At 46.0% G+C, this 12,260-nt stretch overlaps 1 protein-coding gene across 2 annotated transcripts; it reads left to right on the top strand.

The window, feature by feature from the left end:
• Positions 1-1,596: 1,596 nt before the first annotated feature.
• TAC1 (tachykinin precursor 1) lies at positions 1,597-7,221 on the top strand. Of its 2 annotated transcripts, XM_068210476.1 has the most exons (5): positions 1,599-1,792; positions 1,918-2,014; positions 2,615-2,638; positions 4,294-4,347; positions 6,592-7,221. In XM_068210476.1, exons 1-5 carry the CDS (start codon positions 1,670-1,672, stop codon positions 6,639-6,641), a joined length of 348 nt encoding a protein of 115 aa, XP_068066577.1. In that variant the 5' UTR covers positions 1,599-1,669; the 3' UTR covers positions 6,642-7,221. The 2 variants fall into 2 exon arrangements, with proteins under 2 accessions (XP_068066587.1, XP_068066577.1); XM_068210486.1 differs by lacking the exon at positions 4,294-4,347 and having other exon boundaries at positions 1,597-1,792.
• Positions 7,222-12,260: the final 5,039 nt, after the last annotated feature.

The raw sequence follows: 12,260 nt of genomic DNA, 5'->3' as shown, positions 1-12,260 counted from the left end.
TACACACCTCTCAGACCTGGCGGTGGCAGCCCCTGAGCAGGTACACACCTCTCAGACCTGGCGGTGGCAGCTCCTGAGCAGGTACACACCCCCAGACCTGGCGGTGGCAGCTCCTGAGCAGGTACACACCCCCAGACCTGGCGATGGCAGCTCCTGAGCAGGTACACACCCCCAGACCTGGCGGTGGCAGCCCCTGAGCAGGTACACACCCCCAGACCTGGGGTGCGCGGCGCCCCAAGCCGGCACCCACCCTGTCAGGCCCTCCTCAGCTTCGTGCATCCCTCACTTTTAGTCCCGGTGGGCTGGGGCTACCTGAGCAGCGGCACGGGGGAGACAGACCCGGGGGAAGGAAGTGGCCCGGGCACGGGAGGCTGCCCCTCTGCCCGGCCGCCGGGGCTCCCTTCCCGCTGGCCCACGGCCCCTGCCCGCAGCTCTCCCTCCCGGCGGTGCCGCTCGCAGCGGAGAGCAGCTCTCCGTGCCCTGGGGGAGCCGGACGGGGTGGCAGAGATGAAAAGCGGCGTCTGCACCCTTACAGCCGCACCCGCATCCCGCATCCAGATCCACACCCTCACCCCGCGTCCGCACCCGCGTCCGCCGCCGGGACGCGCCTTCGCCGCGGACGGTGAGGAGCGGCCCCGAGGGCGCGGAGCTGCGGCGGGAGGGAGCGGCGGGGGCAGCGCGGGGAGCCGCCCGCACTGCCGGCCCCGGGCAGAGCCGAGAGGCGCCGCCGGAGCGGGGGGCGGGAGCTGCTCGCCGGGGCGGGGGCTGTCACGGGGTTGGGACGATAAAACCGGGGGTAATGGCATTTAGGCAAATGAGGCTGTCTCGGCCCTCCCCGTCTCCAGGCATATAAAGTGGGGAGCGCGCCCGCGGCCGGTCAATGCGCCCGGAGAGCAGCGCTCGCCCTCCCCGCTGCAGGCGGTGCGTGCGCTGCGGGAGCCCGGCCGGCCGTGCCTGTGTGCGGGGGGTCCGCTTGTCCTGTGGTGTGAGGGGGTGTGCGTGTGTACTTCTTTGTCCCGGTCTGTATGTGTGTGCTTCTCTGGGCCGGGGGTGCCTTTTCGTGCTTGTGTGTCCGCACGTGCGTGCCTGGATGTGCCAGCATGTTTTTGTGCCTGTCGTTATATGCCTGGATGTGCAAAGGGATGAGTGTGCACCTCTGGACACATGTGTCTCTGTGTTTGTGTGTGTGGACAGCTACGTTCCTACGTGGGTGTGAGCATTTAAGGTGTGTAGCTCTTTGTATGAGTTTGTGAGCGGATGCGTGTGTACCTGGATGTGTGTATGAGGGGGATGTATCTGTCTGCGTGTATGTATTTGGGAAGGTGTGAATGCTAGGTGTGCATAGGCGTGTGAGGGTGTGTTTAAGTCTTCCCCTGTTCGTGCGTGTGTGAAGGGGCTCCGCTGTCTGTGTGTGTCTGTGTGTCTGTCTGTGTGCTGGGGAGCACACCGAGCTGTGTGCCGCTCTAACGGGTGTGTGTCTCTCCGGAGGGGTCTGCAGCAGTCGGGGCGGGGGTGCCGGTGTAACTCGGCGCGTGTGGGGCTGTACTGCGAGGGAGTGTGTCCCCAGCTGTGCCCCGGCTGGCTGCGTGTCAGTGCGCGCAGGGCTGTGCGCGCCCGCCCGCGGCTGCCAGGGCTCCAACCTCTGCCCCCGCAGGACGTCGAGGCGGCGATGAGGCTCCCGCTGGCTTTCGCCGTGCTCCTCCTGGCCTCGTCACAGGCGTTGGGCGAGGAGATGGGAGCCACCGACGACCTCAGCTACTGGTCCGACTGGTCCGACAGTGACCAGGCGAAGGTGAGCCCCGGCGGCCCGGCGGGGTGGGGAGCGAGGGGCTCGGAGCCAGGGGCTCTGTGCCGGGCGCTGCCCGGCCGGCCTGAATGGGGGGTCCGCACTGAGCGCCGCCCGCTGTCGCCCCGCAGGAGGAGCTGCCGCTGCCCCTGGAGCACTTTCTGCAGAGGATGGCCCGGAGACCCCGGCCCCAGCAGTTCTTCGGCCTCATGGGCAAGCGGGATGCCGGTGAGCGAGGCGGGGGGCTGCTCACGCCTCTCCGCACGCTTCTTCTCCCAGTGCCTGCCCAAACCTCACACGGTTATCGCTCGGGATTAACGTGTTACATGTTTCTTAGGCTACCAGGAGGGTGCTTTGGGTTTTGGCTTTTTTGTTTTGTTGTTTCTTTCAAGTTTTATACGAGATAAACTCACTGATGGGAAAAGAGAGGGCTTTAAAGTCTTAAGTGTGTACCTGTTACAACAGGTAAATCCCAGTAAGGGATAGCATGATAATTCATAGGTCAGCATACATGCCCTGAATCGCCAAAGTGTGGAAACTGATTGAGTATACAATTATTGTCACGTTTTCTACATGTTTACTGAACCAATAATTGATTTGGGAAATTGGAGCTAAACTAATCTAAATTGTGTGGGTTCAGCTGAATCAAGTTTTTAGTCTGTTCAAAGAGAAACACAGTTGTAAACCATCACCCTAATTTCTTTAGTGGAATATGCATAGGTTAGTTCTTATATCTGATTTTTCGAAGCATTGCAGCAGCATCGTATGTATATGCCAATCCTTTTTTAACAACTCTTTTTGTCTTTTTTCCTTTCCTCTTCCAATCAGGATATGGCCAGATCTCTCACAAAAGTAAGTTTTAAAAACACAAATATTTTAAGTAATCATTAGAAGATATTCAAATAGAGAATAGTGTATTTGACAGGATTATTTAGAAGGTGACTGGTTTCAGCTAGGGGCTGGCAGCACCGCTGGTGGAGAAATGATCTATTAAAGCATTGAAACCTCCCCTTCAGTGCCACTGTGAGCCTGTATCTCATCTGAGCTGCTGCAAGCTTTGAGATTTCAATCCATATTAATGTGCGGATGTTGCGGCTCTCTCTTATTTCCCAAGGGGGGAATTTTGAAAGCCTTTCTCATTGGCAAGGCAGTCTAACTGCCAGACTCTGAGAGAAGCAATTAAGATGGCAAAATCTGGAAAATTAGAATAATCAATTCCCAAGTCCCAAGAATGCTTTCATGGGTGTGCCCATGTCCTCACATGCAAGATACTGCATCTGTGCCCTCAGCATTGTCTGAGAATCAGACTGCTGCACAGAAGGGGCTGATTGATGATGTGCTGCCATATGAAGAGCCATATCTTGCCCCATTTATAAGTGTGCCTTGCTCTGCTTCTGTGTAACATCAAGCAGGAAATGCTATCAGCACTGGGGTGTTACCTTGCTCTGCACAGTGGTAGTTTTATTTTCTGAAATTATCTCATGATGTTTAAAGAGAAACAGGAAGATTTTTATTAAGTAAACATGATCTTCTACTCTGTGAAACCTCCTCTGTCCACAGAGGCCAGCAACTGTCCCAATGTTCTATTATCCACAAGATGCTTTCTCTGGGGTTATGTATTGGAAGACCAAATAAAGAGTCTGATTCAAAGCTCATGCCAAATTACCAGCTGGCTAAAGTAAAACAATTATAGTTTTCTGAAACTGCTTCAGCTTGAATTAATACATGTGAGGTCGGAGTATCTTACTTTGTGTATGAATTCACCAAGTAAAATTCTTTCCAAAGAGAAACTTCTACGTTTGACTCAAAAGCCAGTTTAGATAAAGAACAGTTCATTTGCATTCCTTGTCTAAAACTATAGCTACTACTATAACCTGATAGGTACTGTAGGACTAAACTTGGAGTAATTTATCCTCTACACTTCCAGTGTCTTGAGAATTACTGAAGGGACAGGAAAGTAATACCTGAACTTATAAATATTCCAAAAATAGAGCCAGACTGTCTAGCTCAGATGCATCCAGACACAGAGTCCCATTGGCTTCCTCTCCAGTAAAGGCTCCACCTGATCTGTGAGGGAGGATTTTCTTCCACATTACAAAAATAAAACAACAACAGGTAGAAGAGATGCACCACACAGATGCAGGCTATACCAAGACACTGCCTTCTTGTGCATTTGCTCAAATCAGTAGGAATTGAACCGGGATAGAAATAAGATTTGTACTGTTAGTGGCCATTGGTTTTCCATTATACTTAAAAATACCACCAAAACCAGAGGTCTATCTAATCTAATGAGAAGACGTCCACTAACTGGCCTGCGCCTTGGTCTATCCTGTTCAGTCTGATTAGTCAGACTGCTGTTCGTTCTCTCTTGTCTGAGAGTGATGTGAACAAGTGGTCTGTGATATAAGCAGTTTTGGACCCTGTCTTCTTTCCTTGCAAGAACCTGTTATTTTAAAAGCCTGCCTAGTTAAAATGTATTAAAACACCCCTAAATATATTTTTTTCAGGGCATAAAACAGACTCCTTTGTTGGACTTATGGGCAAAAGATCTTTAAATTCTGGTATGTATTTGACTAAATCTGATACTTGTGATATACAGCCTCTTCATTCCATTGCCTCTTTGTTCTCTCCCAGCGGATGGAAGAAGCAGTTTTCATGTAGTGTAGATCCAGAGTTCTCTGAAAAAGAATCAGAATTTTCTTTGTTACCCAAGATATTTCAGAGTTCACTTCACTTCAATGCTTGAAATGACCAGGCTGGTCTGACCTGTAGGCAGCTCAGGTAGAATTCCCCAGAGCACTTTGATTACTGTCCTGTCCTTGCATGTTCTGCTAGTCCCCAAAGTGCTATGAAAACAAAAACCCCTACATTTTGATGAGTTATCAAGAAAAATTTGGAGGCTGAAAATGCAAGGGTCACTTAACTCGTGGTCCAAATCCAGATCTCATCAGGTAAAAGGATATTTTCTCTGGAGACCCTTATTCCTAATACTTGGAGTAGAAGGTGGAAGAACAGAACTTTGCCATTAACACCACTTCATGCTGCAGATCAGGCTGTTAAACATTCACAGTCTCTTTCAGCTTCTGACCTCACCTAAAGCATTTTAAACTCTGAATGGGTACTGTGAATTTATTTTCCCATAGCATCCATACTGGGCAGAATTCTCCTCTCCCCTCATGTGCAGAACCCCTGTGGGAAACTGGAGACTCCCCATAGCTTTACCTTCCTTCCCTGTGCTCTAGGGCTATACTGATGAAATCCCTCACTGTGAAGCATAAAGTATCAGTTGATTCTCCAGGATAAGAATTAAAAAAATAAAAAACCTAATATGTATTTCATGTCTCTGAAACAGTTCTACTGTTTTGTTAAATGGATGATAAAAGTTAAATTACTAGCTGACACCTTTATATTATGTGGATACATGCTGTGATCTATATTCTGCAATTATGGTTGTCAGTAACTTTTATTTTCAATTAAATCCCCTTCAAGACTAGTAATATTGCTCTCTGCATCATTTTGCAAATTGCTACATATAATGAATAATTTTGTACAATTTTCTGCAGTGGCAATAGCTATTAAATGCATAATACCTGTAAATATATCTGCTATCACAAAAGTAAATAGCCTGTAAGTAATAAATTTGGTTTGGTTTCCACTGGGATTGCATTTACATTAATATCAGAATGTAAAATACAGAACATGTTTTTAAAAATGCAAAGATGTTATTGCCCTAATTTCAAAATTGCTGGTATAGTCAGGATGGTGTTATGTGGTATTTCTGACAAAAGGGAATAATGATGTTTTACTCTGTTGGGCTAGGTAACACAGGTAAAACTGACAGGTAAAACTAGAATTCACAGCTTTTCTGCCTCTGCAGGGAGGCTTGAGGGGGAAATGGTAAGAAGTTTTTTCTGCTGCACCAGAGGAGAAGATGGGTCCTAAGGACTGTGTAATCAAAGCAAGATCAGGAATAGTAAGTGTTAGGACTACCCTCATTTCTCCCTTTTGGAAGATATTTAACTGGGCAGGACCTTTACCCCATGCAGTGGTTTGCTTCTGCAGAAAGCCCCTGAGCTCCCTGGTAACAGGCAGGAGCTCGTGCTGTCCCTCTGGGTGTGAGCACGTTGCTCATTTACAGCCTCAGGTGCCAAAGCAGGGTAAGGGGATGCTGATGTCTCAGTCCCTGGTTTGGGGACAGCCTTGCTCAAGAAGGGCTCTCTGGATTTGACTTTCATTTTAAATGAGCAAGAAGGAGAGCTCTACCACTACTAAATATAAAATAGGTTACTTAAGACTATTTTAGCCTGCAGCTTGTCAGCATGGTAGTCTGAGTATGTCTGAGGAGCTTGGCTCCTGCCACAGTGTAGAGTAAAATTATCCCTGTGTGCAGGGCTTGTGGACAGGGAGAGTTTCCAAGAGCTGGCAAAGAGCTGACTGCACAGGAATGAAGGTGGATATGTCTGTGCAGAAACCCTCTACCACAAATTGACCCGAATGCTTAGATCCCATCAGTTTGATGAAATCCTGGGAGGTAAAGTGGCTCTGAGTTAATGGTGCTTCAAGCAGCTCAGCAGATGAGAGGTGGAAAACACTGCTCAGACCTTCAGCCTTCTGGAGAACAGTGTAGTCTGAGAGGTAAAACCAAATCAAAGCAGCTCAGGGATGGGCCAGCAGCTCTGGTCTCTGTTCCAAGCGCCACTGGCGTCTGCTGGTGCCAGCTGGCTGCAGGTCTCTGACACTTCTTGTGCTTGCTGGTGTTTATGCAAGGCTGTACGTTGTGCTTCAATCTGCTTCGTTTTTTGCAGGGTCCTCTGAAGGGAGCATAGCACAGAATTACGAACGGAGGCGTAAATGAGACGTTCCCGTGCGTTATTTATTAAACTTCATTTGTTCTAATGGCCAATGCAGTGTAATATAAACTAACCACTGTATGAAATAGTTATTTATTTAATAACTGAAGGGGTTTGGTTTTTTTCGAGTTGTACATTCAATAAAGGTATTATTTTTCATATTGTGGCAGTGACACGTGTTGTGTAGGTGTGTTGTGGTTCTGAAAGGACCAGCAACCCTGGTGATGTCTCACAACAAAGCACATGTTTGATATGACCTGTAGAGTTATGTTTACTAAACAAGCAAGTATTCTTTTGTTCGTTGAAAGCGAGTCTATCAGCTTCACAGCTAGTGCAGAACAGAACTAATGTTCAGTCTAGTGCCTCAATTTGTTTTCATGGTTTATTATGTACTGTAATTTCTGTATCAAAAAAATATATTTGTATCATTGCAGCATGTTTTATGTTCTGTGGTTATGTATCAATATATTTTAAAAAGGGGGATGGGTCATGTTTTAATGGGAATCCAAGGTCTTAATTTCATAGTTTGGAATTTTATGATAGTAACATTTTAAATAAAAACTACTCTGGGGCTTTTGCAACATACTTCCTTTGGTGCTAGTGATGGAGTTATTTCCCACGTTGGTCTGGAATGAGAAATAGCAACAGTGGTCTGAGACTGAAAAGAAATATCAAATTATTTTATTTTTGCTGGAAGGCTGTGAACCTCCTCATGTGTGTTTGGTGAAGGTTTGAGGGATTTGCTACTGGAGATAGGAGTTCCTGGGATTGCTCCGGGTCACACAAGGTGCCATCCCTTCTAAACCTGATGGAAATCAGGAAGCATGTTTACTGAATGGAAAGAGCAGGATGTATCCCCCAGCTCCAATAATTTGCTGTGGAATGAATCCAATATTGTAGGTATATTATTTGAAAGCCAAGCTCTTAATAAGTTCTATCCCTCAGATTCACAATAAAAGCACCTAAAGTGCTTTTATTAAAAAAAGTGGATGTGAATCCATGCAATATAAGAGAAAAAAATGTGACTGTAATTATCTTTTTAATTAAAGTATCTGATTGCTATATATCCAGGATAGGCCTGAAAGGCTACATCCATCTCACCAGATGCCAAGGCATCTGGAGTTTGATCTTCTTTCTCCCTGCTACGAGCTACACTTCTCTGATGCTATGATGTAAACTTTCAGTGCAGATGAATCACCAATAAAAACAATCAGTGTATACAGACTAAATTTAAAACTAAGTAATACAAAGGGATTTACTGCTTGTTATTTCCCATTTTGGAAATGAACTTGTACACGTCAATTTTCAAGGTTACCTGAGGCATCGTCACAACTACTCCCATTAGGAGCAGGTGGGTGCTGGACCTCACTCCTTCTAGGTTAGAAGCAGCACCTAAGCCTGGCCATGCTTAAAACAGATCCCACTTTCAGCTAAGTAGAAACAGATCTAGCAAGGTGGGGGGCTACATGGTGGGAAAACCGAGGTGGCTTGTGGGAGGGACCACACTGATGTGAGACACAGTGGTTGTACTGGCACTCTGGCAGCTCTTTCTCTTTCCAGGGCTAATTTTCAGGCTAATAAACGTCTGTATGAACTCCCACTGAGCTCAGTGAGGAGGAGAAGCTGACTGCTGTGCTAGCAGCACAGCAAAAGTACTGTGGAAATCATGTTGACTAATGCTCAGTGAAGGATAGAAAGAAAAAAAACTTTAAAATGCTGTTACCCTTGCCTGGAGGACCCCGGTGCTCACAAGAGCTCACAGTCTTTGTGTGCTGAATTTTGAGACACAGAGAGGAAAGAAAAAGCCCCACCATTCACTCCCTGCAGCCTGCACATTTCAGAAACCACCCTGCAGAAGAAACCACTGCAAAGCCCACAAATATACATGGGCTTTAAATGTTTGAAAGACAGCACAGGTACTAAGTAACACCATCCAGTAAACATTCAGGACTGAATTTTCTAGAAAAAACATAGAATGGGTTGGGTTGGAAGGCACCTTTAGAGATCATCTAGTCCAACGCTCTGCCATGGACAGGGACATCTTTCACTAGACCAGTTTGCTCAGAGTTCCAACCAAATTGACACTGAACACTTCCAGGAATGGGGTATCCACAATTTCTCTGGGCAATGTGTTGCAGAGTCTCACCACCCTCATTGTAAAGAATTCCTTCCTTAAAACCAATCTAAGACTACTCTCTTTCAATTTAAATATCTGATCATCTTCATGCCCATCCTCTGCAGTTGCTCCAGCAGGTCCATGTTCTTCCTGTGCTGGGGAACCCAGAGCTGGATGCAGCACTCCAGGTGGGGTCTCATCAAAGCAGAGCAGGACAGGATCACCTCCCTCGCCCTGCAGGCTGCACTGCTTTTGATGCAGCCCAGGATGTGGTTGTCTCTCTCGGCTGCGAGCTGGGTCATGTTGAGTTGCTCATCCACAGAGAGCCCCAAGTCCTTTTCCTCAGGGCTGATCTCAGTCCATTCCCTGCCCAGCCTGTATTTGTTCTTGGGATTGCCCTGACCCAGGTGTGGGACCTTACACTTGGCTTTGCTGAGCCTCATGAAATTCACACAGGTTCACTCCTCGCACCTGTCAAAGTCCTTCTGGGGGGCATCCTTTCCCTCAAGCATGTCAGTGGCATTACCACAATTTACTCTAGAAGGAAAGGCTGAGCCTCTGTCACCAAAATTGTCTTCTTTTACATGTCAGTCTGTTGAGTAGTTAAATCTGGCATTTGAAAAAACACAATTTAATTTCTGGTGGCAAAATAATGTCAGGGGCTGTGGGGCTGTGCCTGCCCAGCAGGTCCTGGGCAGAGGTGGAGGTGCACGAATTGCACACATCTGCAGGCATCCAGTCCAGCTGTCTGTTCCTGCCACAGACTCACTTCCAGCATCTCCCCACAACAATATTTGCCCTCACAGGCATCCTGGGATCCTGGAGACACAAAGAGGAATTCTGTCATTTACCTGCCTTTAGTCTTAAGCAATATAGTCTATAGACTATTGAGTCCTTCAAAGGGAGTTTTCAATCATTTATGTGGTCTTTAATCTCTCTTTTAGGGCTCCATCAGCTTTTAAACACTTTTATGTGTTGAACAGCATTGCCTGCAGCCCCAGGCCATTCCTGCCTTGGACTGCTGGGCAGTGTCCACTCTCCAGCTCCACTACAAGCTTTGGAGAGGCTTTCACTAAATCCCTCACTGTCTCCACAACAGCCAGCCACAACTGTGACACAGACTGAGCTCTTTTTGGTGGCAGCAGTGTGACATCCATCATGTTGCATAAGCTAATCAATAACACTGCAGCAAAGGCATCTGTCAGTAAAATGCAAGCAAGCTTTAAATAAAGCAATAAAAGTCTTTTTAGGAAATCAGCACAGAGAGTAAACCCAATGCTGACAATTGTCCCCACTGGGAATGCTACAATAAGTTTGACATCACAGCCCACTTCCAACATGCTTAGCCCCCTTTTTGCTTATTTTTCCCCCCAGAAATACATCAATCATCTGCATTGTGACATGTGGCTGCTCTTCTGGTAGGCACCGTCTCCCCTACACACAGGCACTCCCCTTCACCCAGACAGAGATGCTGAAGACAGGTTCTCAGAAGCCTGTCATGCCCAAGAGTGACACAGAGAGCCAGCAGCCCTATCCATCATCTCCATCTCTGTGCTGTTGCATGGAGACTGGTTGTCCATGGTGGAGATGCAGCCAAATTCAACCTGGCAAGCCAAATCCACAGCAATTGCTCACAAACCCTGTCCATGAAATGGGGAGCTGGAAGGGGGGTCTGGCTCCCCATATCTCATTTCACCTGGGGAGCTCAGGCTCTGCAGCGCTTGCCTAATTTTGATTCCACAAGCAAATCTGTGCTCTGCTCATGCCAGGAAATGGTATTTTTCAGCATGATCCTAACCAAAAGAAAAGGAAGGATCTGGAAATGTCTGGGCATGGGGATCTTGTAGGAACCCAACCCCTAGCCATCATGAGCTAGAGCAGAAAAGCATCAAGAAGTTATTTGAAAATTATTAAAGTGAGTCTTTAAAATGCTCTTTGTTCAGAGTATGTCAGTAACAGCTCGTTCAGCGCAACCAGCAGCCATTATTTAAATGCAAACTTTGTCCCTTAATCTATGTCTCCTAAATGATGGCTGACTGCTTTATCATAAGAGATCCCGAGCAAGTCCCAGTGCAAAGTTTGGTAATGACCAAATGTTCTTCTGATGAGCCCAAGCAGTTCCCTTAGCCATAATGTTACACACTGCATTGACAAACATCTCAGAGTGACAGGACAAGAGCACACAGTGGCTCCGTCCCTGGAGCTGTACTGTGTCAATATACAGCCACCTGTAGTGCCAGATACAGCTGCATGTCCTCGGGTTATCTGCAAAAGAGCTCACCTCCCTTTACAGAAGATAATTGTTACTTAAAGAATAGCATTTTTTAAATTTTTGTTTTTGGTGTTAGCAAGTGAACAAATATCCTTGAACCTACAACTTTCAGGGAAGGAAAAAAGGTGTCTTTGCACTCTAATGCACTCTCTGCATTATTCTTTTAATACTTTTGATAGAGACTGAAACAATTGTCAGCTGGAGAGCCTATGTGAAAACCATTATGATATTTATTAAAAATTAGCACTGCTCCATTCCTGATAGATATCTGATTTCTGCCAGAATAAACCATCTCAGAAACTCCTTTTTAAAGAGAGGTATACAGAGTGTATGCAAAACCCATCACCCCTTGTTTTCTACATCCATCTCCAAATTAAGCAATGTTACCACTGACTGCATATGGAAGAAATGAAACGTGAACAGACTGTTAGACAACAAAACACTTTATCTCTCATGTGCTTCATGATCTCCCAGAAGCCTGGAGGGAGGAAGCCCAGCAAGGTGAGATGGCTTGGCCAGAAGTAACAACATTGGCTGAGCTAGAAATGCAATGCACACCATGTAGCTAACCAGCCACTTCAGTGCAAAGAAACTTCATTAATTATAAAGAATAATGTTAAATACTAAGAAAAAATTTTTGGGGGTAAAAAGTACCTTTTCTGGCTTTTTTCCTATCTAAACCATTTCCTACATTTCTATTTCAGCAGCACAGCTGTAAAAGAGTTAATACACCTACACCAACATATCACAGTAGAATTTAGATTTAAAAAGATCCTTAAGATCATTGAGTCAAACAAATGTAACAATGGAGACACTACCCAAAGGCAAGAGAGAGTGGAACTGTGTGAAGCAGGTAAAGAGCTGCATAAATTCATGCCATATATTCTCAGTCACAACTGGAGTGTCTCAGTGCCAATGCACGTTAATACACCTTCAACATTTTATTTTCATGAACTAGTTAGCATTAAAAACATCTAGCTGAGTAACAGATCATTTTTAATCACAGGTATTCAATTGTGGCACATAGAAATGCTTTAATGTTCACTGTTATAACACTCAGACAACAATAGCCATATTGTGTTTGTGTGTACCAACGTGATCTGGAAGCAAACCTTGCCTGGAGAAGATACACAATAATTACTGAAGGAATATATACATATGGTGTAGTTATTCTAAGACTGAATTTTAAAAAATTATAATTCAGTGAATTTTAGAACAGTGAATTTTCACAATACT

Source organism: Anomalospiza imberbis, chromosome 1, assembly GCF_031753505.1.
Source record: "Anomalospiza imberbis isolate Cuckoo-Finch-1a 21T00152 chromosome 1, ASM3175350v1, whole genome shotgun sequence".
Lineage (NCBI taxonomy): Eukaryota > Metazoa > Chordata > Aves > Passeriformes > Viduidae > Anomalospiza > Anomalospiza imberbis.
The sequence above is the reverse complement of the archived record's forward strand: the minus strand, read 5'-3'. Positions and strand labels throughout refer to the sequence as shown.

Coding starts and splice junctions, on each gene's coding strand:
- TAC1 (XM_068210476.1), top strand. CDS start 1,670: ATGAGGCTCCCGCTGGCTTTCGCCGTGCTCCTCCTGGCCTCGTCACAG. Junction 2,015..2,614: donor CATGGGCAAGCGGGATGCCG/GTGAGCGAGGCG, acceptor TCTTCCAATCAG/GATATGGCCAGATCTCTCAC. Junction 4,348..6,591: donor CAAAAGATCTTTAAATTCTG/GTATGTATTTGA, acceptor CGTTTTTTGCAG/GGTCCTCTGAAGGGAGCATA.